The following is a 25,458-nucleotide window of genomic DNA, read 5'->3' as shown; positions in this document are numbered from 1 at the left end:
TTCTAGGCCTTCCATTAGATTTTGGAGTGTAGGTGTGGGGATTTGTGCTCATTCAGCCATAAGAGCATCAGTGAGGTCAGACACTGATGTCAAGCCTGGGAAACATTTGTTGTTCACTGGGTTTAAGGTCAAGGCTCTGTGGAGGATACTTGAGTTCCTCCACTACAATGTTTGCAAACCATATCTTTAGGAACTTTGTGCACAGGGGCATTGTCATGTTGGAACAAGTTTGGGCTTCTTGGCCCCAATGAAGGTAAACTCTAAACAGGATTTATAGACTTAAATTATAATAAATTATAAATTATAGGACAAATTCACAAGAAAAAAATAATATGACATGGAATGTTATTCAGAAAGTCATCATCTGAAGATGGGTTGAAAAATCTCATTGAAGATCAAGCTGATGGAGGAAATGCAGTGGAAGGAGGACCCGAAAGGACAGCATTTTCTTTAAAAAAAAAAAAAAAAAAACAATGTAAAGCTATGCTATGTTTATAGATCTGATGCCTGCCAACATGTTTCTATGAAGCACAGTGACAGTTGTGTCTTTTCAGGCAATGGGGTTTCCAAATTCAAGAATTCTGGTATTATGGAATTTAAACATATTATAATTGATTGTAGTAAAAACTTGAACTCAAACACACCCAAACCCAGTTGGAGTAGGGACTCGTAAAGTGGCCCCTTTGGACCACAATGAAACTGAAGCTGAGTGGGATTATTTGGATAAAGACTAGATAATGCACAACATATTTAACTAATAATACAATCACTAATCCTAACATGAAAAATTGTACAAGTAAAAATGTATATGCAATAATGGCTACATATGCAGTATGGACAGCTATATTTATTTCATCACTAAAATTATATTTGATAAAAAACTGAAGGTAGCACAGTAGTGTCCCCACCTCACAGCTCTAGGTTCTCCAGCTCAATACAGAGTATTTTTTGTTCTCTCTGGGTTTTCTCCTGTCTCTCAAAACTTGACAGTAGATGGATTACTCTATATTGCCCCAAGGTATAAGTGTGTGTGTGCGTGTGTCTGTGTGTGTGTGTGTGTGTGTGACTGTGTGTGCATGTGTGCGTGCGTGTGAATATGTGTGTGTGAGTGTGTTTGGTATGTGTTCCTACTTGTGTTTCTAGTAGGCTCTGTCTAATAGGCTCTAGTTACCTTGCAAAAGTTAACACGATAAAACTGTTACTGAGAGTGACTGAATGAATGAAAAGAACTGATAAATTTTTGGATCATCTGTTAAATACATTAAGTTACATTAAATTATCAATTATCATTAAAGGGAAATTGTGGATATGTTAATGTGGCACTAAAATACCATACTTGGCTCATCTCTGAGGGGGATGAGTCTGTTTACAGGAGTGTGACTAACCACGTGGTGACCTGGTGCAGCAGGAACAACCTGGATTTCTCAATACAGAGAAAACATCGGAGATATTGGTAGATTTTAGGAAGAACCCTACCCCTCCCACCCCTGTCACTCTGTGTGACTCACCTGTCACAACTGTGGACTCCTTCCGCTACCTGGGAACCACTATCACCCATGACCTCAAGTGGAAGTTAAACATAAACTCTCAGTACCTCAATGCACTTCCATACCTCCATTGTTGAGTCTATACTCACCTCCACCATAACCATTTGGTACTCCACTGCCACTGGCAAAGACAAGAGCAGAATGCAGAGTGTCATTCGCTTTGCTGAGTAGGTGATCGGCTGCAATCTACTACCTCTTCAGGATTTATATACTTCCAGGACCCTCTGGCAGAAGGCTGCGTCCTATAAAGTCTAAAACTTCAAACCACTTTCCGTCTGCAACTAATCAACAACATCCAGGACCTTGGTACCAACTGTCCAGGTTTGTTATCCGCCACCTTGGACAGTAATAAATTACCCCACCACTGCTCAGATACATTACATTAATGTTCACAAATCTGACTGTTATAATGTACCCTCCTTTCTCACACTGGTCCACTATCGTATATCCTGCACTAATGCACAGTTAATTTATTCTTTTAGTTGTAATATAAGTAACATTTCTAATTGTATATTTGCATTGACCACTTTGCACATCCTGCATTATTATTATTATTATTATTATTATTATTATTATTATTATTATTGTTATTATTATTATTATTATTATTATTATTATCTATTTATTTATTTATATTATCATTTTTAAATACCTTTGTTTCTCATATTTATGCTTCTTCTCTATTATTACTATGCACCAACACACCAAGGCAAGACCCTACAGTTCCTGGCAATAAACCTGATTCTGATATAGTCTAATCTAACGCCTGATTTTTTACAAAATTCACAACAACAACAACAACAACAACAACAACAACAATAATAATACTTATAATAAATAATACTATATATATATATATACTCAGTAAGATGTTATTTGATTGATACTTGTAGGCTTTTGTAGTCTTCTTTTTTGTGTTAAGGTGAACTAATATCTGAAGAATGTTACTTTACTAGTTATATCAGCACTAACAATGACAGCACTGTTTAGTGACCACAGATTTTACAGCCCTGTAATGATCTGTCCTGTCCTAGAGTAAGCATGGTTTGCACTTGTTGCAGATACCCCAACTCATTCATTCATTCATTCATTCATTCATTCATTCGTTTATTTATTTATTTATTTATTTATTTATTTATTTATTTATTTATTTATTTATTTAGCACTACTAAATACAATAATAACTCTATGAAGTTCATTAGACTAACGAGCATGAATTAAACCAACAGAAAGGTGAGTTCATCAACAAAACATTGGCTTATATCTGTGAAATAAAATTCTAATCGGAATTTATAATGTATGAATGAGCACTTTATACATGAACATACATCATTGCTCTTGTGCATTTATGTATTAGCCACGAATGCTAATCAAGTTTGACCGGTAAATTATCTTACTGCACAATAACAAACCGCTCAGCTGTCGTCAAGCGCCGTTGTGCTCGTGCGTAGCAACACAGTTCTGAAGGAAGCTATGTACTTCCGTACTGTATAGTATATCAGATTAGTGCGCTAAGGGAGGATTGGAATACTGTTTAGTACGGTAGTATGCGGTTTCAGATGTTGTCTGTATTTCATTCTCCTCTGTGTGTTTATGCAGTGGGATTGGCCTGGCGAAGGGGTGTGTGTACTGAGAGGCGGGTGTGTGTGTGTGTGTGTGTGTGTGTGTGTGTGTGTGTGTGTGTGTGTGTGTGTGTGTGTGTGTGTGTGTGTGTGTGTGTGTGTGTGTGTGTGTGTGTGTGTGTGTGTGTGTGTGTGTGTGTGTGTGTGTGTGTGTGTGTGTGTGTGTGTGTGTGTGTGTGTGTGTGTTGTTAGCTCCACCGCTTAGCTCAATCTGTCAATACGTTGCAGAAAAGAACTCAAAGTCGGTGTGCAATCGCGACGAATATTAAACATTAAACTTAAATAGCGGTTGTTTTGGAGCTACGACATGGCCAGAGGCTCTAGTATTTTAGCCGGCTGTCCATGAAGGATGTGTGTGTATGTGTGTGGGGGGGTGTTTTTGTATTTTTTTGCCTTTAGCTGACCGGCTAGCTAAGTTTGGGAAGTGAAGAGATACGGGAGCAAAACAGGACCGAGAGCTGCTTCAACAAACCTATGCGACTGAACCCAGGTAGCTAGCATTCATTAGCATTTTGTGTATAAAATATCTGACCGTTCTAACATCTGACCGTTAGGCTACATATAGCCGTTTGTTATGTAAGAGCCGTTGAGCAGCGCTATTAGACTATCGGTTGATACATATTGAGGGAGATATTGTAACGGTTACAGCGTTTACATTTACATCATTTTGTGATATTTACATCATTTTGTGATATGTACCGTGTTGCTGCTTCGGCTGTTATTTGGGAGCTGTGTGTGTGTGTGTGTGTGTGTGTGTGTGTGTGTGTGTGTGTGTGTGTGTGTGCGTGTGTTTTTGCCCGCAATCCAGCGCCTCTGGGCAGGGAGATGCTCAGACTGGTTAGACAATGTAAAAGATTTTTCATTACATTTGGCATCTTAGATCAGCAGGTACCAATAGGTGAGGTGGAATTCACGACTACACCTTGTAACAGCTTTAAGATTTAGGTGTGTGTGTGTGTGTGTGTGTGTGAGAGAGAGAGAGAGAGAGAGAGAGAGAGAGAGAGAGAGAGAGAGTTGTGCATGCATAACTATCAGTGTCGCATTCTCTGGCATTTCGACCTTCTCTGTGTAGACGTGTAAGAGACGTGTGCTTTACACATACGCATGAATATAATCCGTATCAGCAATCAGTATGCCACTGATTAAATAAACAGCTTGATCATAGTTTAAGCCGATATTATAACAAAGAGGAATACAGCATGTGTTACATTAAGGTGCTTTATTGTTCAAGGCAACAAAGAGCGTGTTTGTGTACATGTGTATCTGAGCTTTTCAGATTTCTGACAAGATACCGTCAATACAGCAGATACTTCATACCGATACAGTACTGAGATTCGTATAAGGAACCTCTAAGGTTTTAACCACGGTGGCTTTCTTTAAACCTTGGTGGCTTTCTGTCTGTTCACATTCATTCAATCAGCATTACATTCATTCACAGTAGCTGAAATGCTAAAAGTGTTCCATTCATTTGAATACAGTTCCAATATTTTTGAGTGCTATAGGCCATGATGACAGTATATAGTATTGGATAGGTGTGTGTCTTATTCTTGCTGTTTCTTTACTCTCTGGCTTTTCTCTTAAACGAAAGTGGGTTGAAATATAAAAAATAAAAAACAGAGTGGTTTTGAAATTCTGTACCATAGAAAGCATGATACTGTACCTTGCAAGGCTGGATATTGAAGAAGAAGCCTTGAAAATTATAGTTGTAGGCTGTTTTATGGCATCTGTGGCTTTTATGGCATCATATTCATTTAAAACTTTGGCTCACTGTGCTGCATCATTAGACTTAATTATTCACTTAACATGGCATTGTAATGCATCTACAACTGATGTTTGTATTTATCCATTGTGTCAGTATGCTTTACACAATGAAACTTCCTGTCATATAACACGAATCAAACATTTTCACATCTAGCCATTTTTCAGTCAGTTGTGAATGTGCCGTTTCTGATATTTATGCCTCAATATGTAACCTTCTTGGTAGACTTTTGTTTTAAGGGCAGTATGAGACAGCTACAGTATGTCTCTGTTTTCATGATAAAGGAAAGAATGGCAGTGAGTCATTTGATCATTGGTCTTTCCATGCACCTTAATCAACTGCCTATTGTTACTGCATTGTCAGCTGCATACTGGGCTAGATTAATTATTTAAACCTTTCTTAGGGGAAAAGGTGTTGTGCCTTGTTTATGCTGGCATTTTAATCAGATTTTGGGATTGTAGTCTATTGTTTAGCAGACAGAGACTGATTATGTGGAGCTTTGCAACACAAGACTTTGACCAGTCTGAGCAAAAGGCTGTGTTTGGGTATCATTTGGAAATTCTGATTTATTTATTTTTTGTTGGTCAAGTCAAGAACCTTTTATTGTAATTTAAACCATATATAGCTGACGCAGTACATAGTGAAATAAGACAACGTTTCTCCATTACCGCGATGCTACATAGAACGAAACAGAGCTACATAGAACAACACAGAGCTAAGGACTTAAAGTAAGTTAGTCTCAGCCGCCAACCAGAGTACATTGTTGTTGTTTATTTGTTAAATTATATTGGCTGAATTAAACACTGAAATTAAACAGTGATCATGTTTACTGAAAGGTGTCTGTGTATGAATGTGGTCCTAGTCTAAAGATTAGAGATATGTGATATATATGCAAGATTGTTTAAATGAAGGTTCTGAGATTTTGATGATAAACATTTTTAATGAGTTTTTTGTAATTTTCTGGTTACTTCCAAAATACTGTTTAGCTCAGAACATTTTTGTTCTATACTTTTATTCATCTCTTCTTGCAGTCTGGCTTTGAAGTTAGGAAAAAGTATATGTAAAAGACTGATTATATTTGTGTATGTTTGTGTGTGTGCATGTTACAGAGAGAATGGCACAGAATTGTGAAAGTGAACTGAAGAAACCCCGGAGCACTCAGGATAACGTTTACTGTTAGTTGTACTGAGAGACATTGACCCTACTAATTAACAGCACACACACACACACACACACACACACACACACACACACACACACACAGGGCATGTCAGTTTTTATTGTCACTCCTACGTGTTGTCCCGCATTTCCCCTTGTATCACCTTCACGTATTTAATCAAACCACTTCACTTCAATGTGCATGTATACTTCCCTTCATCAATAACTCAATCCCCTTATTTCTCAGTCTATATCATGATTCATTTACTGATGATCTACAAGAGCACACCAGCAAATGGTTTTCTTTCATATCAATCCTGAATAGCTCATTTTACTGGTGCATTCTCAGCTACCATTAACGTTTCTTTGTGGGGAAAAAATTTGGCTGAACCAGTTTGTGTTGCTTTCTGGAGAAACTATTGTTTTGCTAATGTTGGAAAATGTTTATGATTCAGTTTAATCAGACACTGAGATATATATAAAATCTGGAGGTTTTTTTTGTTTGTTTGTTTTTTCTTTTAGGAAAAACACACATCATGTTTGCTCACTGTGTGGTGTGTGTGTTACAGGTGAGTGAGTGATGGAGGCAAGAGAGCTGTATGTGGTGGCTGGAAGCCTCATCGGGTTCCAACTGTTCTTCTCTGGCGTCAGCCCATTAGTGTCGTCTACGTTAACACGGGGCTACGGGAAACTCCCACCTAACAAAATCAATGAGTGGAACTCCAGGTACTACACACACACACTCAACAACAACGTAATAGATCACTTTCAGTGCTAGATAACACCAGTGGAACATTATCCAGCATTGAACATGTTTTAATTTATCTGTCGTGTTTGTGCTAAGTCAGTTTGTTAATCTTAGTTGTTCCCATAATATGTCACACACTATCAGCTCACAGTTCTGGTTCCCAGTGTGTTGCTAAATGCGTCTCTAAATCTCTCATTGAGTCAGCACTTTGTCTCATGTCTGGAAGGTACACTAGTATCTCCTGAGGGAAGCAAAACTGTAAATAACCCATAAACAGTCACGTTGGTCACCGTCGTAGCCGAAACCTCTGTGTATTTGGATGAGGATTCAGGGAAAAATCCACCCTGAAAAATTAACCTGTTCGATCCCCTATTAAACTGCATTGGAACTGTGTTCGTGATTACAGTGTGACATTAGAACAGTACACAATAGCTAGCTTCTCACAGGAGTAACGATAGCACAGCACCAGAATCGCTAAACGCATCACAAATAATTCAACATAAAAATATTTAATGTGTTTCAGGGTAAGAAATGAAAAGATTAGAGGTACGTCACAAATCACATACTTATGCACTATTTTATGCCATGTTGATGTATAAATAGTATGAGTTATCTGATCATATTGAAAACTCCAAGAAGTATTGCACTTCAGGTACTTGGATGATGCACTCATTCAACTCAAAAAAAACAAAGTGGAATGTTGGACACTTTATGTACTCAATGCTCGTAGCTTTGCTGACACAGTGGAAGAGTGCGGAGCTACCAGGCACTGATGCTGGATGAGGCAAAAAAATCAGAATGGCCAGCGACACAAGACATCTTACAAATTTTCCACATTGTTTGATCGATCATTGTTTGATTTTCAACCAGTTTTAAAATTCATTGTATTCTGCTAAAGCTATGTGTTGGTCATTGAAACTTTGAAACTTGTTCTTATGATTAGTAAAAAAAATAGTACTACACTTCTACCATTCTCACATCAGATGGTAGAGTAAATAGTACATAGTGTAAATGTGTAGTGTGTAATTTGGGACACAGCTCAGGCCCAGAGTTAGCCTTGGTTTACAGCGAGACCCCATAAACTCTACCTTTAACCTGGATAGTATTCCATCTCGGATGTTTTGGTAAAGAAAATGTTATCTTGTGAAATGCCTTTGCATAAAGCACACATATTTCTGTAAGCTTTCTTTCTGTTTTTTTTTTTTAAATAAACAGCCAAAGGGAAATGTCTCCAGAGTCGACACAGCACTTTTTCAGATCTTCACGACTGCACTGATCACCTGTCAGACGGGATTACTGAACTTGTCTGTCTGTGTGTCTGTGAAATATTGACTTGTAATTGCATCCCTAGGCTTGTGTCCACTGTCCACGCGGTGATTGTCGGCCTTTTCTGCCTTTACATCCTGTGGTTCGACGATGCCGTCAACACAGATCCAGTCTGGTAAGCGGAAGACAAGGAGCTTAAAGGGGAATGCTGCTCATTCATCTTCACATTCTTCACACTGACCATCACCCTCCAAGCATTTAGTGAGAGCTTGACACTAATTTGGTTATGTAGCATTTGACCAGTGAGCACTGCAAATTGTTGGTAAAGAGTCCAAAGTTGAAATTTAATTTGAAACGAAAATTTACCAACGTCTGTTAAAATTCCTCAAGTCTGAATGGATCCTAGTTTTGTATGACTATGAGGCAGATTCCCCTTTATGTGAATAGGCATGTTTCCACTGAGATTCTGGAACCTTCTGAGGAAAGGATTTGGGCTATAATTGAGAACTGTACAGCTACAGACACACAGCTTTGTTGTCATATGTTGATGTTTGGTGAAACATCATCTCCACTTCTGCTATCAGGTATCCATCTGATACTGTTACTGATATTCATAAAAAAATTATTAATGTGCCATAAGCTTAGCTTAGATTGTCATGCCGATGACAACCTGTGCTTTGTAAAAATATCAGAGAGAGTTAATACAGTATCCACCTACAATACAAGTTACTGGATAAAGCAACTTAAACATAACCGTCAGCCCAATGAGCAACCAACAAAACAGCAAACACTGGCCAGGGAAGAAAAATGTCTACAAGCATTGGTGATGAATATAACTCGACAATCAGCGAAGAGATTCTTGTGCAGTGAAAATAATAATAAAACGTATTTTACATACAACTTTACATAAACGTCTCCATTGCAAGCCTTATTTAATATAAGGTGACTAACTAAAACACTGTACATAAAGTCAAGCTGATGAAATAAAGAATGGGCCTTGTAGCTAAAGACAGGAACGCATCCATGATGACCCAGATCTATTCATACTAAATAATTGTCTCATTTCATTATTGGTATCAGTACTGGTATGGACGGCCACCAAAAAAATACTCATGTTCAGTCTGAGGAAAATGGTTTTGATGGATCGATATAATATTATGATGAGGTTTTTAAACCAGGCATCGGCATAGATGACAGTTGTTTGCTGTTCATATAACAACATCGTAGTGCACAGTTATTAGCCTAATGATGCCTGATGTTTATTCCATGGATAGAAAATTATTTTCTGAAAATAAACTATGGCCATTGAACTACAATATTCCTTGCTTCATCTAGTGAAAATGCAACTAAAGTTCCCTAGTTCCTGAAACGGTTCTTACTGTGGAAACATGTCTAATGGGTACGTTAGAGTGCTCCTGCATTTTGAAGGTGGAGTTTTAGAGGTGTGTCTTGACCTCTCTAAGCACAAAACAGCTCTCTTATATTTGTTTGTCCTCTTGTCTTTCTTTCTGTTTTTGTTCTTCTGTTCCTTTCTGTTTCTGTTCTTTTTGCCTGCTGTCTGTCTGGTCTGCATCTTTGCATCCTGAAAGAGAAGAATGGTAATGTCTCTGTTGTGGTCTCTTTCCTTTCCCCCAATTCCCCAGTATCCCTTTCCCTTTTTTATTACCAACCTTCAGTCTGTTTTGCTCCCGTTGCGATGCGTCTGTCTATCTATCCTTCTGGTCTGCCTACTTTTCTTAATTACCCTCCCATATGGCTGTTTTCCTCCATCAATGTCATTCTGCTGTCTCTGTCTACTAGTCTCTCTACTTCATTCTGTCTCACTCGGAATCAGAGAGCTCTTAGTTCTGCCAACAACGCGCCTTTTCACAGCACACAACAGCCTCCCTATTTCTTTCTCAGATACCCAAACGCTCTCTCTCCCTCTCTCTCTCCCTCACACTCACATCATGTGACACCCTCACTTGCCCCCCTGCTACTCTTTGTCTCATTGTGCCTTAGAGCTGCCTCAGCCAGCAGATGCTGATGAGGCAAAAAAGAAGAAGAAAAAGAAAGAGAGAGACTGAAGGAAACAGGGAGGCTACAGTGAACCCCCACCATCACCACCACACCTTCGCTGAAAGAAGCTTGTCTTGTCGAACCTTTCCAAACAGACGCATGTGCATGCTCCTTTCTAACAGCTGTCCTTCTGTCTGGCTATCTGTCTGAGCATCTGTGCTTTTGTCATGATGTTTCTTGTGTGTCTGATTCCCTGTGATGTACTGAAGCGCATTTCTTTCCTTTGAACATGTTAGAAAGGATCCCTTCACAATTCCTGCATTTTTCTGTGTCTCTTCTGATTTCTCTCATATCTTTTTCTTTGGTCTCCTTGAATACAATCTGTGAATACATGTCACATCACTGATCTGCTCAAAGCGCAGCATTTATTCACTCAGCTTGTCGCAGACATGGTTTCATACTGGCTTTTTTTTTATATGCAAAAGCCCACTGTAAAGCTCCCAGCGGTAAATACTGCATTACAGTAAACCGAATTATTAGCACTTTAACAGTTATTTGCATTAGATAATAAAAAATAATACAAATAAAACAAAAATAATTAACGCACATATAGTCACTAAGATTTTTGTATATTTTTATATATAAATTTTTTATAACACTTTTTTTAAGATGCTTTTTTAAGCATTATTATTATTATTTTTTTTTTTTTTTTAGAAAATTCTGATTTTAATAACACTATTCATTTTTGTTAGAAGTCAAAATGATGCACGTGTCCACTTCCTGGAAGATTTTCAGCTTTGACTGACAGACATTTAGTCGTGCTTGTGATTGTGCATAATTGTACTTTTTAAAATTGTGTGTTGCTTTATAAACTTCTTGGGCACTTTTACGCATCTCAGCAACAAAGGTCTTTGGTTTTCCTCAGCACTAATGAATAGTAAAGGGATTTTAGATGTTTACAACCTCATATACACTATATGGCTAAATGTTTGTGGGATTTCTAAAGAGACTGATATATATTCTCTTGCATCTCATATCCATTTTATAGATTCATTACAGGCAGTAATTTTGGCAGAAAATATTGCTTAACAATAAAAATATATTTATATGTGTACATTTTCATGAAGGTGCTCTTAATCCTGAAGTGTATTTCACTGGTATTATTTTTTAACACAAACCAAAATGCTCTAGCTTTTTTTCTACACACTAGCTACCAAGAATATGAGGCCAGTTACTCGGTAGAGCTCTGTATCATGTCTGTTGCAATGCACTGTTAGAAACAGTCTGATAACAACAATGAACCTTTTGACTTATGAAAAGTTCAAAGTTCAGTAGCATGTGACTGCACATTTCCTCTCAGATTAGCCTAAGCTAGTCCATTTATTTAAACTTAGCACCATACTAAATGAAAAAGCTACATCCCTTGTCCTGTTCAGCGTAGCAGCAGGACTGTTTTATGCAGGATGTATTGCCTATGATGTCCTGCAGTGTTGTGAGGAGAATCTGGAAGTCTTTCAACTGTTTACCAAGTTGTAACTATCAGGTGCACTGACTTTAAAACAGGAATGTTGTGTCTAGTTCAGGGTGTCAAGAGCACCACGCCTTTCCATATAAAGGTCCTTCCACAATTTTGGCCATGTTACAGGGTAGCATGCTTGGTTAAATAAAACCAGTCATACTGGTTTGGCACCAGTGTTCCGTGTTAACAGTGTCTTTACACATGGTCGGAATGGTTAGTACATTTGAACAGTTTTCAGTTTCTTGTTTAACTGCTCAGAAAGTGAAATAATCTGATCCAATGAGCTTGAAACTGTGTGGGACTCACTGTTAATGTAAATTCTTTCACAGATAGTGGAAATTCAGGACACACACACGCACACAGAAGCAATACACTTTTATTATATGCTTCATATACAAATGGAGAAATGACCCCGTACGTGGCCGAATAGCCTTTGGAACAAACTTTTGAATGTGAGAACGTGCTGTACATTAGATAGGTGAAGTCTAAAGTTTTTGATCGTTGAGAATGCGTTGTGTGATCTCGATTTAGACAGAATAGAGGTACAAAGATTTGTTGTGTAATCGTGATATTGTGTATTATGTGTTATGTTTACTAAACAATTAATAGGTTCTTATGTCGGTGTCGTGGGCACTTAGTATGTAGCTGGATGTGGGTGTGGATTTGATAAGCCTCTAAATATATATGAGTATGCATGCATGTAGAGAAAGGGCCAATCAGTTGGCAGGCCATCAGGCATGAAATGTTTGTAAATTGAATATTTGGAAGGTAATGAGATGTTGAGATTTTAGGTAAATAGTCTGTCATTGCTGCTGCCTGGTGGCTAAATGGGGCTTGAAACATTGTGTGCATGAGAGATTTAGATTGGGTGTAGCTCAGACAGAAAGCATTTGCCTCTTTCACTTGGGCAAATAGGTCAGTGAAGGTGACATGTGCACCTTCCACAGGTATAACTGAGCCCGGTGTTCACTGTGGCATCTGGTTTCACACACAGCCTCGTCTGCTGGACCCCTGCCACTTACTGTATATCCATTACAGAGTCACTTTACTGTTAAGAATGCATGTTATACACCATCCACAACATTCAAAAACAAACCAGTCACAATAAAGGTGCAAACAAAATACATCGTTTGGATGGAAAAATGTGTCACAGTTCGAAGCATTCTGTATACAGAAATAATGTATAAAATTATGCCTTGTAAAGTTAGTTATTGTACATTTTCTGTGATTAAAATGTTCAGTTATCCATTCGATCTTAAATCACAGTCATGCTGACACTTTTTACACAATACTACACTTGCACACATTCAGTAGTGTTAAGTGTGTGTGAGAAACCCTTAAATTAGCTCCAGTAAATTTCAATTTGTCCCTTTGCATAGTGTAATGTATAGAGTATAATACATTCATATACTATATATATATTCATGTCTTTTTGGTTTATGAAAACTTCTCTTTTATGTTTTGTCTTTTGTTCTCTGCTTGCTATATTATAAAGTAGCATTAGTTGGTGTGGCAACTCATCCACAAAGTAGCTGAGCAGAGTTTCATCATTTACATCAGCCATTTAACAAACGTTAACAATTCCATACATTTTAAATTTGTTAAATTATGACTTTAAATGACCAATGGCTTTAAGCAAATGTTGCTAATTGACATACTATAAGCCAGGGACTATGTATCCAGTGGTCAAATATACAGTCGTATGCAAAAGTTTAGGAACCCCTGACAATTTCCATGATTTTCATTTATAAATTTTTGGGTGTTTGGATCAGCAATTTCATTTTGATCTATCAAATAACTGAAGGACACAGTAATATTTCAGTAGGGAAATGAGGTTTATTGGATTAACAGAAAATGTGCAATATGCATCAAAACAAAGTTAGACAGGTGCATAAATCTGGGCACCACAACAGAAAAATCACATCAATATTTAGTAGAGCCTCCTTTAGCAGAAACAACAGCCTCTAGACGCTTCCTAAAGCCTGTAATGAGTGTCTGGATTCTGGATGAATGTATTTTGGACCTTCCTTCTTACAAAACATCTCCAGTTCAGTTAGGTTTAATGGTTGCTGAGCATGGACAGCCCACTTCAAATCACCCCACAGATGAACTTGTTCCTCTGCATAAATGCCCAAGTAGATTTTGAGCAGTGTTTTGGGTCGTTGTCTTGTTGAAATATCCGACTTTGTGATGGATTCCTCAACATTATTCTCAAGAATCTGCTGATATTTAACTTTAACCAGATTCCCAGTACTGGCACTGGCCACACAGCCCCACAGCATGATGAAACCTCCACCAAATTTTACTGTGGGTAGCAAGTGTTTTTCTTGGAATGCTGTTTTCTTTTGCCACTAAGCATAACGCCCCTTGGTATGACCAAATAACTCAATCTTTGTGTCATCACTCCACAGCCCAAAATGAAGCTGGCTTGTCCAAATGTGCGTTTGCAAACCTCAAGCGACTCAGTTTGTGGCGTGTGTGCAGAAAAGGCTTCTTTCGCATCACTCTGTGCTTCTTTCACTTCACTTTGTGCAAAGTGTGCTGAATTGTTGAGCGATGCACAGTCACACCATCTGCAGCAAGTTGATGTTGTAGGTCTTTGGAGGTGGTCTATGGGCTGTTTTTGACCGTCCTCACCATCGTTCACCTTTGCCTTTCCAATATTTTACGTGGCCTGCCACTTCTGGCCTTAACAAGAACTGTGTCTGTGGTCTTCCATTTCCTCACTATGTTCCTCACAGTGGACACTGACAGCTTGTATCTCTGTGATAATTTTTTGTAGCCTTCCCCTAAGCCATAATGTTGAACTATCTTTGTTTTCAGGTCATTTGAGAGTTGTTTTGAGGCCTCCATGTTGCCACTCTTCAGAGGAGAGTCAAAGAGAACCACAACTTGCAATTGGCCACCTTAAATACCTTTTCTCATGTGTAGCGATTTTGGCTCGTGAAGCAAGGTAAATAATTATAAGCAACTAAAACGTGTTATAGTGACTTCCAAATATTTTAACCTAAGTTGAAATTAACGGTACTGGAATTAACGTTACGCTTATTTGGTCTGTTCGTCCGGCAAACAGGCCGTGTAACCTTTATTAATTCTATGAAGGCGGTATCTTCCCGGCCAAGAAAGATTCGCTCTCCTTTTACTGTATACCGTAATTTAAATTAAATTAACTTAATAGAGCATGTAGTTCAGACCAGATATTGCAGGTACCTTAATTTGTGAGCGATACTCAGAGACTAATCACCTGTGGCTCAAAATTATGACATTTAATGAATGAGACAAACACAACATAAAACTAACTACATAAACAAACAAAAGAAATAGGGAAAACGGAAATGAAAATAAAATAAAACAAAAGAAATTAAAATTGGGGAAAGGGAGGAAGAGACTGGAAAGAAGAAACTAGAGAAAGGAAGGAAAGGAATGGCAAGCTTAGACTTCAAAATTAAATCACACCCTAACTGGGAAATCGTCACAGAAACTTAAATTCACCTTAAGATTCAATGAAAGATTCCTACTTAAAATTACGCATGTAAATTGGTTGGTAAAGGAAACGGTTACTTGCATTGGCTTACTGCACAAGAGTCCGGATGCAACAGAGAAATCTCTGAAAAGTCAGTTAGGGTGGGGTCAGACGTTCTTCCAAGTTCTCCTGAAGATCAGAGCAGTTGTCGTTCTTGGAAGTAAAGCTTGCTGGAACTTCTTTGAAGGAAGATGGAGTCGTCTTGAAGCTGTTCCTGAAGTCTGACCACGGATTAGTGGTGTTTGTGACAATTTAAAGGTCACGAACTCCACCCATCTTTGGGAAGATGACCAATACTTCGGTCAGGATTTTGAAGGGAAAAACTCCCTTTGTTTCAGGTGTCTGTGGGCATGGTTTAGCTATCAAACTTTTAGATGACTTTAAAGTTTGATCCAGGGTGTATTAAGATGGTATGGCGCCTTACCGTGCTCAAATAAAATACACCAGTGCTTGAAAAATGAGTAACCGATAATTTTGTGGTCATTTGGATACTAAACATGAAGGGTAATGACGGTATGAAGGCAGCGGTACATTACATACATAGATCATTAATCAAGGCAAAGATAAAGGCAAAGAAACAAAAATGAAACATGAACAAGATGCACTTTCATTAGGGAAGTAAAAAGAAAACGATAGCTTCGTATACATTCTGACATCAGACCTTAAAGGGACATACGGCATTAGAACAGGTATACATTAACATGCCATGATCAGTAAGATATGATGAGAGTATAACGGATTTTAAAATACAATGTTGTTTTCTGACACATGGATAAAATACACCCTTGTCAGGAAATTAAGGAGCAAATAATTTTAAGTCAGGCAAGCCTTAAAAGAAGAACACATTACAAAAAGGGTTATAAGAATGAGAATCTTAGAGTACCTTATCTTGGGTTTTATTAGTAAACGGAATGTCTCATTGTGTTGTGTGTGTGTGTGTGTGTGTGTTCTGTTTGCTGGCCCCAATGAGCCGCATGGGGTTATCTGGTCTTTGTGGAGACTCCAGACATTCGGGAGCCAGGTGTGGGTGTAAAACTGGGTTGCTCATCGGTTAATTGAGGAGTAGATGTTGAAATTTAGGGTGCCTGGGACATGAAATCTAAAATGACTGGTACAAGACACTACACATGATTGGATGCACCTGTCTATAAAGTTCAAGCTCACCAAACCAATTCAAAAAGCTCACCAAACCAATTCAAAAAGCTCACCAAACCAATAGTGTGTTCCAATTAATCAGTGCTAAGTAGTTATTCAAATCAACAAAATGGCAAGGGTGCCCAAATTTATGCACCTGTCTAATATTGAACATTTTCTGTTAACCCAATAAACCTCTTTTCACTACTGAAATATTACTGTGTCATTCAGTTATTTGATAGATCAAAATGAAATCGCTGATGCAAACACCCAAATATTTATAAATGAATAATCATGGAAATTGTCAGGGGTTGCATACGATTGTAGAAACTGCAACAAGCACGATTTAAAGCTCACTGGGACAGGAATCATGCTGCCCTGTGCTTGCTCTTTGAATGCTGTGAGGAATACAGTAGAGCGAACAGGACAGATAAGTGACATGGTCGCTTGACACAAAAGTCAGTTCTGTATCTGCCTGTATGTTTATTTATCCAGGATTTTTGTTATCACAGTTTTTTAGTGAAGTGAAGTGACATACGGCTAAGTACGGTGACCCATACTCAGAATTTGTTCTCTGTATCTAACCCATCCAAAGTGCACACACACAGCAGTGAACACACACACACCGTGAACACACACCCGGAGCAGTGTGAAGTAGTTGAATGTTTGTAGAATTTATATGGATTTATTGGTGAAACCAATCGGTTTTGCAGTTGTTACAAACACAGACAAGGTCCTAGCAAGTGATGTGGTAGCCTAGTGGTTAAGGTGTTGGTTGACCAATCAGAAGGTTGTGAGTTTGAATCCCCAGACCACCAGGCTACAACTGCTGGGCCTCTGAGCAAGACCCTTAACCCTCAATTGCTCAGTTGTGAAAAGAAAAAAAAAATGTAAATCTCTGGATGGTGTCTGCACAATGATGATGGTGTCTGCTCTTGCTAAACTCAAGACCCATTATCTGGCTACCTGATAGTTTGCCATCAATCCGTCTGTTGCGCTGTCTGTCAAAGTGTCTGTCTGGGATTAACGAGATTAGTCTGTGATCTCAAGAAGCAGGGGTTGAATGTTTGTAGGATTTAAATGGAATTAAGATTGTCACCAGCAGATAAACTGATTACATTTTGGAATTGAGCCACACACGTCTGAAATAGTATTTCATCTACAAATTCCTGACTGTTTGAAGTATATTTTAAAGGTCTACTTAATGTAGACTTAATGCCATCGTCATAGAGATTTTTCTGTTACAGAACGATACTCAAAATGAAACTCAACAAACAAACTGTAAGTGCAGAAAGTGTTCCTAAGGCCATTACTTTTATAAGATACCGCAATGATTTTGGAGTGGACGATGTCTGTATATTAGTAATGCGTGTGCAACACTGAACCTTGCTTCTCATCTTCATCTTTGTTTTTAAGGTTGAGCACCCAGGGTGACGATGCATATTAGTTCATCTGTATTCATCACAACTGTTATAGGCTCTCTGTTTTATTAATGTTGTCCAGCTGGACTAAAATCTACATCCATGAACCATTGCTGAATAGTTCATCATTTCAGAGAACAGCATTAGGAAATGTAGTTGTGTGGAAAGCTAAAAGAGAAAATATGAATGGTTAATCCTTTTCCACTGTATGAAAGCATGAAAATTAGCTCAGGTATTACATCATCTGTTTATTAGAGAGTTCTGTGGGCGAGCACTGAATCTAACGCAAAGAGCAGCTGGCAGTCAAAGACACAATATACTGTACACACACCCTGCCCTTGTCAACAAGCTGCTTGAACTGGAAGGGAGTTCAAGTTGAGCAACAGTAGCTGGTCATGTGCATTGTGCATAATGCTTGTCACACTCCGGCGTCTGTGAGCAGGGATTAATTATTGCTAGGTTTTTATGTACATTATGAAAATAGATTTCATTTTTACATGCCTTTTGTTGTGGTTTTAGTGTTTAAGCCTTCTGAGCCCTCTTTCAAAAGTACATTTTGTGAGTAATAGACATAAAGAATTAGGCCTGTGTGGCTGTGCTATTGAAGGTGATGTATTTTTCAATTCCTCCACAAAGCTTTATTGTTTGTGTTACTCTTTTCTATTTGTCCTCACAGGGGAGATCCCAATTTGGTCAAGCTCAATGTCGCAATTACCTGTGGCTACCTGCTTTACGGTAAGCATGTGACTTTTACCATTCTATGGCTGGTAATAATGACTGTTTGCTGATATCCACACCTCTCCACTCTCTCAGACCTTCTGCTGCTAGCCTGCAACTGGAGCACCATGGGAGACAGCTTTTTTGTGTGTCACCACTTGGCGGCACTCTACGCATATGGATATGTGCTGGTATGCATAGTCATTCAGTATGGAAAGCCAAAACTGAGCATTTATTTTTACTAGAAACCATTTCCAGTTGAATTTTACTGATATTATTTATTTATTTATTTATTTCTGTATTTCTTGTCCAACTCCATAGACACGCGGGGTTCTTCCCTATTTCGCAAACTTCCGACTTATTTCGGAATTATCAACACCTTTTGTGAACCAAAGGTAAAAAAAAATCCTCTTGAGTCACAGTGGTCATTATATTTTGGTTGCTGTTTCTTTACATAAGATTTTATTCATTTCAGGTGGTTCTTTGAAGCTCTGGCATATCCTCGCTCTCACCGGCTAGTGGTGGCTAATGGCGTGGCCATGGCTGTGGCCTTCTTCCTGGTGCGCATCGCTGTGATGCCGCCGTACTGGGCGAAAGTGTTTGGCACGTTCGGCACACCTGCCTTCGAGAGGCTTGGCCTGGGAGCACAGGTGGCCTGGATCGTCTCCTGTGTGTGTCTGGATGTTCTCAATGTTGTGTGGATGTATAAAATTGCCCGTGGCTGCTACAGGGTCATCACTGGAACAAGTGGCAAAAAGAAAGGTGGCAAGGCAAGCTCTGATGTCGACTTCAACCATGTCAACAATCACACGGACTGAACAACAACGTACCGTAGGCAGGGGACGGAACTGAAAGTGGCATACTGGACCACAGTTTTAGATTTTAGTCTTCCCAGCCAGACCAGGAACACAGTAGCTGCTGCTTATTTACTATCTTTCTCTAAAACTGAGACCGAGAATAGAGTCTGCAGTGTTCTCTGTTGCCTGGGTTGGAGATCACCAAGAGCATTGTGGGGAAAGAACATCAACAAGCATACAGTATAGACCCCTATTGCTTCAGCCACAAAGTGCCTCAAAACCCAAGGATCAGTAATGGAACGTAGAGATACACCTTCGAGACAACCTTCAAATTACAAAAGCTACCTTGTTAAAGATTTTCTTGAAAGTTGTCTGACAGATGTACCAACTCTTGGGGTCTTCCGGTTTTTAGTCACAGTGAACATTCACCCAAACACACCACTGTGCCTCTTACCTACAGGTTTTGGAGCGTTTTTCTTTGAAACTAACTCCAGTTAATTTTTTTTTTTTTTTTTTTTTTTTTTTTGCTTTTTGTGTCTTCTCCATCATTTCTAAATGTCAAACTTTGTGAGATATAGTCTTTGGTGCTTCCTACTTACCAGCCGATGCGTCTAAATGGTACATCTGCTTCGGCTGTCGGAACCGATGGCTTTAGCATGTGAAAGCTGACCGTGTCCTTTATTCAGAATGTATTCAGTCGGGCTGTGCATATAATTATCCTTTTCACGTGTATATGCCGACAGCACCATTTTAGCCCATTTGTCCAATTTTGACTTAAACACAAATAATAATTTCAGCAACATGGGTATAAAAATGTATCAGTCATAATGATATAGTCGCAGATATCCTGACATAACACTGACTGCTCTGCAGAAGTCCTGCACGCATTTTCCGGCTTTAGTGCATCTTTTAAATTCGGTAATTAACTGGTAAGTTGAATCAGATTTCCTTAAGCAGAGGAATCTGTGTAAACTGTGCAGTATTCTGGCCTTTTCAGGACTGGAGTTGGCACTGCAGCACCGGTGTGTTTCTTCACCAATAATGTTTGATTAACAAGTCCATTCATGCACAATCCACAGTCATGTACAATACGTATGCTACATATTATATATTATGTTCAGAAATTCAAACTACAAGCATGACTGCTACTTTTTCCTGTGAATTTACACACTGCTCGGCTGATCACCTCAGATAAATTCATTTTGATTTAATGAATTTGTACTAAATTATATTTGCCTCTGTCTTATTGTTTCATTCAGTGCTATTTTGTAGTATTACAAATGCTTTAACCCATATGAGTGTCAGTATTTTGCCTCAAAAAAACAAAAGCATGTATATCTCCCAAATGTTAGTTTTTGATTGTTATTGGAATTCTGTATAACCTGGCATTCAGAAATGTAGCCAGACAGAGCTGATAAAGTGAGCGGGAATCATGGAAAGCATCGTGTATTGCCTTACATTCTGTCAGTAAAGAGATTCTTTCTCAGATCTTCAGTATTTCAAGCTGTGACAAGAATCAGATCTATCGACACAATTAAAGTTGTTTCGAGCTGTGCGAGCCAGTGCAAGATTCTGTATATGTAATTCTAGTGCAATTCTATCCAGTGATTCTGTTCAACATAACCTACGGCTGACGGTTCTGTCCGAGCAGCGGTACGACGTGATATGTAGCATTAGTAGGATTTCTCTTGCGTGCGCCGGTGTGGAGCTGCTCCCAACAAATCCACATTTTACTGGAAACCACTGCTTTAGATTGTGTACCTTTTCAGTACAAGTATAGACAATGCGTTAATGAAATGAGACCTTATAGTATTTGGATGATAGTATTTGAAATTGTTATTTGCACAGGGCATGCATCTCAGTCATGGGATTAGGGATTTATTAGCTGATATGGTCACGGTTCTCCATCAACTATAATGTTAGGATGATTCTAACATTGCCATCTCCCAGATTTGAATGATAAACATGGTACAGCTAGACTCTGAATGCTGTAATGTTAGCACAGGGCATTAGCATTAGCATCTCTGCTGAAGTTTTTTTTTTTTCTTTTCTTTTGATTCATTTGTACATTTAGAAAGAAAAGTCAATGAAATGCTGTCATGCTGCATGCATATAATATACAAAGAATTAGTCTTGATTACCTAGAGTTTCTCTCAATGATTTTCATATTGTGTAATCATTCGGCCAGGCACATCCCAAGTAATCAGTTTATATATGGAATGTGAATGAAAAGTAACTGAAAAAATAGACCTAAGCCAGCAATAAACAATGGGGGGGAAAAGTAATAAGTGAGTAGTATGTATAAGAACGATTAGAAAGATAATGATTGTACTTCATTTTGCATTTAACTCCCTTTTATTGTCTTTTATCACAACATGTATATTTCTCATTTGTTTTGAGACTCGGGATTTTAATATGAACGTGTAAATTTAAACTGGGCATAGCAAGGCTCTGTCTCAAAATTCAAATAGCATGACTTTGACATAACAGCAGTTGTGTCTTACTTGAACTTGTCGCTTTTCAATAAATCCAAGGGCATTGAAAATCACGGTGGTTACTTCTTGTCTTCATTTGACTGCAATGCCATATTAACAGGACACGATGGTCATACTGGATGTCTTTATGTTCTCCCCTGCAGGCTGACTCTGAGTCACACCTTCCACATTACTTTAGCTGGATCTAACAATGATCGATAGTCAACTACGTGTGTTTATTAGTATGAATGTCACAGAGAACTGACCCTGCTCGAAAGTTTAGCAACAGTTACACCGCTGATGAATTGAATTATTGCACTAAATGCAATAGAAGTGCACTTTACTCTCATAAGACAACTGTGTATATATTATTACACTATATTTATCGGGTTAATGTCTGTCAGCTTTATTAAATTCTTTAAACTGGATTTTAAAGCCCATTATGATTTGCTCTTTGGCTCTATAAATACCTATTTGCACATTAAAAGTGATTTAGCAGCACTCGCAGCACATATCCTGAAGTCAGTTGTTTACTCGGTCTGGAGATGAATGGAAGCTTGATTGAAATGAAGCTCCTGTTAAATCGCTTGGGGGAAAATAGGTTGAATAGCTTATTTTGAAGCAGACCAGTCATGCTGATTCAGACAGAACTTTTTTTTTTCGATGATGCGATGATGAGCAAAATGCGACTTGTGGTGTGTTTTGTGATGCTAACGATGGCTGGCCTGATTTCTAATAGCACTGCAGGGATTCACAGCAGTGATCATAAGAGTGAAACACCCCTGCAGCCTATTTAGGACAAATCTGGTCCTTGCACCAGTTGTTAGCTAGCTTATGAATCAAAAGAAGACAGTGATACAATGAACAGATACAGAATGAACACGCAGGTCCTGGTGACATCATGCTTTCTCTTATGTCCAATACAAAAGGACAGCCCCTTGATAGTCATGTCTTCAACATCACTTGTGGATTTGCCACAGTATAAAAATTCCTTTGCATACTTACCATCATAATGGTTTTACAAAGTTATTCCCCTGTGAAACGAAACACCAAACTGGCCACCTGTAGATTTGAGGCTGAATGAGAAGAATGCTGAGGCAGAAATAGAGCAGTAAAGGTGGAAACTGGGAAAAACAAATACATGAAAAAAATGAGGGATAGGTAGAGAGCAGGAGAGCTAGAGGAGAAGCATGTGTGAGGTAGCAACAAGGCCCTGATTGAATCCAGTCCTGCGTGTGCAGTCCTGGTCAATGGGGCTGGGTCAGAGTCTGCACAGCTTTTACCAAACATGGTCACATACTGTATCACATTCTCAATGAAAATCAGGCCTGAAAAACTCACACACACACACACACACACACACACACACACACACACACACACACACACACACACATACACACACACACGCAGCACTCCACTAAATCCCATAGATCCCATCATACTTTTTCACTTACAACCATTCCAGAAATCTGTACACATACTGAAGTTGGTAGCTGCTTATGCAGACATGCCACTGTAGTTTTCTAACAATGATTTGCTTGTCGATCTCATACTGTAGGTGAAGCTCAGTAGATTCAGATTTCATGACATCCTCATTTACACATTTAAAGATTCAGTAAACTGAGTCAGAACATCTTAATCCAGTGCTTGGCGAATCCCATCCAGGACCTATTCAATTTACCTTTAGAAACACATCCAACCTTTTTCCTTTTCTCTGAACATTTTACTCACGGTGAGAATCCAAATCTTGTTCAGAAATTGTCCTTTTTCCTCCTTTTCTTTGTGTAATGTTTGCGATGGTCATTTTTTGCGCATACCTAAGTCTTGTATTTTTAACAATTTGGACAACTATTTTTCTTAAACATACGTTAAATAAAGCCACATTCAAAACCATGCCTGGGGGGTGAAATATTTTGCCTTCAGCTGTATATCTCATTATATCATACATTAAACAAATCTGATTCAACTTCCTGACGATCTGCTCGAACAGGGCTTTACTCAGTACTGTTTACGTATCTTGCACTGTATGATATAAACACATGAATTACATGACATTTTCCAGAGCGTATTTATTCATCACACCAGATTACATAAAGGTTAACTGATCTCAAAGTTTCACTGAAGTCCTAAAAAGTTAAGAAGTGCTTTAAAATACCTGAAACAAATATTTCAAAGCATTTTTGCTCTAAATGATTAAATTGACTTTCCAATCAGTGGTTATGAAGACTAGGTGTGAAATGGTATAGAGCTGTTCATTCTGCATACAGCACAGTGGATTATTATTTATCCCTCTCTAACGAGTGGCTGTTATCGCCTAATAAACACAGAATATATTATGGCTGGATGATTAGCAGCTTTAATCCTACCTACTGAATTCCTCTCTGCTTCGAAGTTTGAGGAAGCCTTCTACCATAAATAGACAGGCAGCCTAGAAGCGCAGAACAGAGGAAACAGAGGAGGAGGGAAATCTCTGGAAAGGCCCTCTTCAGGTGCTGCCACAGCATTTCTCACTTTCTCTGGAAATCGCAATGTTTCATGAACTTTTCCTAGCGCAGTGATATCCACAAAAACACTTCTCTGCTTTCTGTCACAGTAAGCAAACTAGCTAACAATACCAGACCAATACACAAGCTTTCATCAAAAATATCTTGAATTTTCTACGTTTCCTAAAATAGCAAACTGATAAAATCTCTTCAGGTTTTAGGTTCATTGTGGAACATAATATACATCACGCTACAGTACAACATTTCCCAAGCGTAAAGTCATGTAGATACAGGTCAAGAGTGTGAGTTAATGTTCACATCAAACATCAGAATGGAGAAAAATCGCAATTGAGAGCATCAGATTCTTGTTTTTGGCTGACAGGAGTGGACTGATGTGCTCTGGTAGTTGTAGCTCATCCACTTGAAGGTTTGATGTATTGGGTGTTGTGAGATCCTTTTCTGCTCAGACTGATTATTTGAGTTACTGTAGACTTCCTCTGAGCTCAAACCAGTTTCTTTATTCTCCCCTGATCTCTCTTATAAACGAGGCGGTTTAACCTGCAGACCCTCTCAACAGGAGTTTTTTTTTATTTTTTTGCACCATTCTGTAGAAACTCTAGAGACTGTGTGTGTAAAAATCCCATCAGATCAGCAGATTATGAAATACCCAATCTAGCCCTTCTGGTACCGACAAGCATGTCACAATTAAAATCACAGCCGTTACACTTTTTCTTCATTCTGATGTTTGATGTGAACATAAACTGAAGCCCTTTACCTGTATCTGCATGATTTTATACATTATGATGCTGCCACATAATTGGATGACTAGATAAGTGCAAAACTGAACATATATACAGGTTTTCAAGTGTATTGAATTGAAACTCATTTGACTCACAGGTTCCATCTCTCAGAGGGTAAATTTTACAGATTTAGAGCTTTGACTGCATTTGAGTTTATATATATATATAGACAGTGATGTTGATTTAACTTCATCAGTGTTATTTTATACTTTTTTTTTATTTTAGGACATGATGCTATATTAGCCTGAGTATAATTAGATGTAACGACTGGCATATCTTAGTGTTGTAGTCTTGTATTTAGGTAGACACTGAACTCAGCAATGGAAAAATAATCTACATAGCTTAGTCCAGTATATGAGCTGGTCCTTGTGTTGAAATTGCTGCATAACTTTCATCCAGGGCTGTTCAATGTACCATAGCCTAGCCACATTGACCCAATAAACCAACATCTGTTTTAAACCTCCAAAATGAATTCTTTATATCAAGGTT

At 38.5% G+C, this 25,458-nt stretch overlaps 1 protein-coding gene across 4 annotated transcripts; it reads left to right on the top strand.

Annotated features, from left to right (window-relative positions):
- The first annotated feature begins 3,032 nt into the window (after nucleotides 1-3,032).
- tlcd4b (TLC domain containing 4b) lies at nucleotides 3,033-21,757 on the top strand. 4 transcript variants are annotated; one of them, XM_027141528.2, is made up of 7 exons: nucleotides 3,042-3,659; nucleotides 6,656-6,812; nucleotides 8,186-8,275; nucleotides 18,372-18,430; nucleotides 18,509-18,603; nucleotides 18,734-18,807; nucleotides 18,888-21,757. In XM_027141528.2, the coding sequence occupies exons 2-7, from the start codon at nucleotides 6,667-6,669 to the stop codon at nucleotides 19,228-19,230; spliced, it is 807 nt and encodes a 268-aa protein (XP_026997329.1). In that variant the 5' UTR covers nucleotides 3,042-3,659; nucleotides 6,656-6,666; the 3' UTR covers nucleotides 19,231-21,757. The 4 variants fall into 4 exon arrangements, with proteins under 4 accessions (XP_026997332.1, XP_026997329.1, XP_026997331.1 ...); XM_027141530.2 differs by lacking the exon at nucleotides 3,042-3,659 and adding an exon at nucleotides 3,938-4,067; XM_027141532.2 differs by lacking the exon at nucleotides 3,042-3,659 and adding an exon at nucleotides 7,358-7,380.
- The last annotated feature ends 3,701 nt before the right edge of the window (nucleotides 21,758-25,458 follow it).

Source organism: Tachysurus fulvidraco, chromosome 15, assembly GCF_022655615.1.
Source record: "Tachysurus fulvidraco isolate hzauxx_2018 chromosome 15, HZAU_PFXX_2.0, whole genome shotgun sequence".
NCBI lineage: Eukaryota > Metazoa > Chordata > Actinopteri > Siluriformes > Bagridae > Tachysurus > Tachysurus fulvidraco.
Note: the sequence above shows the minus strand (reverse complement) of the source record. Positions and strands in the feature narration are given on the sequence as shown.

What these genes read in the sequence shown, in the direction of transcription:
- tlcd4b (XM_027141528.2), top strand. Translation starts at nt 6,667, where the DNA reads ATGGAGGCAAGAGAGCTGTATGTGGTGGCTGGAAGCCTCATCGGGTTC. An exon ending in CTGTGGCTACCTGCTTTACG is followed by an intron (nt 18,431 to 18,508) that starts GTAAGCATGTGA and finishes CCACTCTCTCAG; the next exon opens with ACCTTCTGCTGCTAGCCTGC. An exon ending in ACACCTTTTGTGAACCAAAG is followed by an intron (nt 18,808 to 18,887) that starts GTAAAAAAAAAT and finishes TATTCATTTCAG; the next exon opens with GTGGTTCTTTGAAGCTCTGG.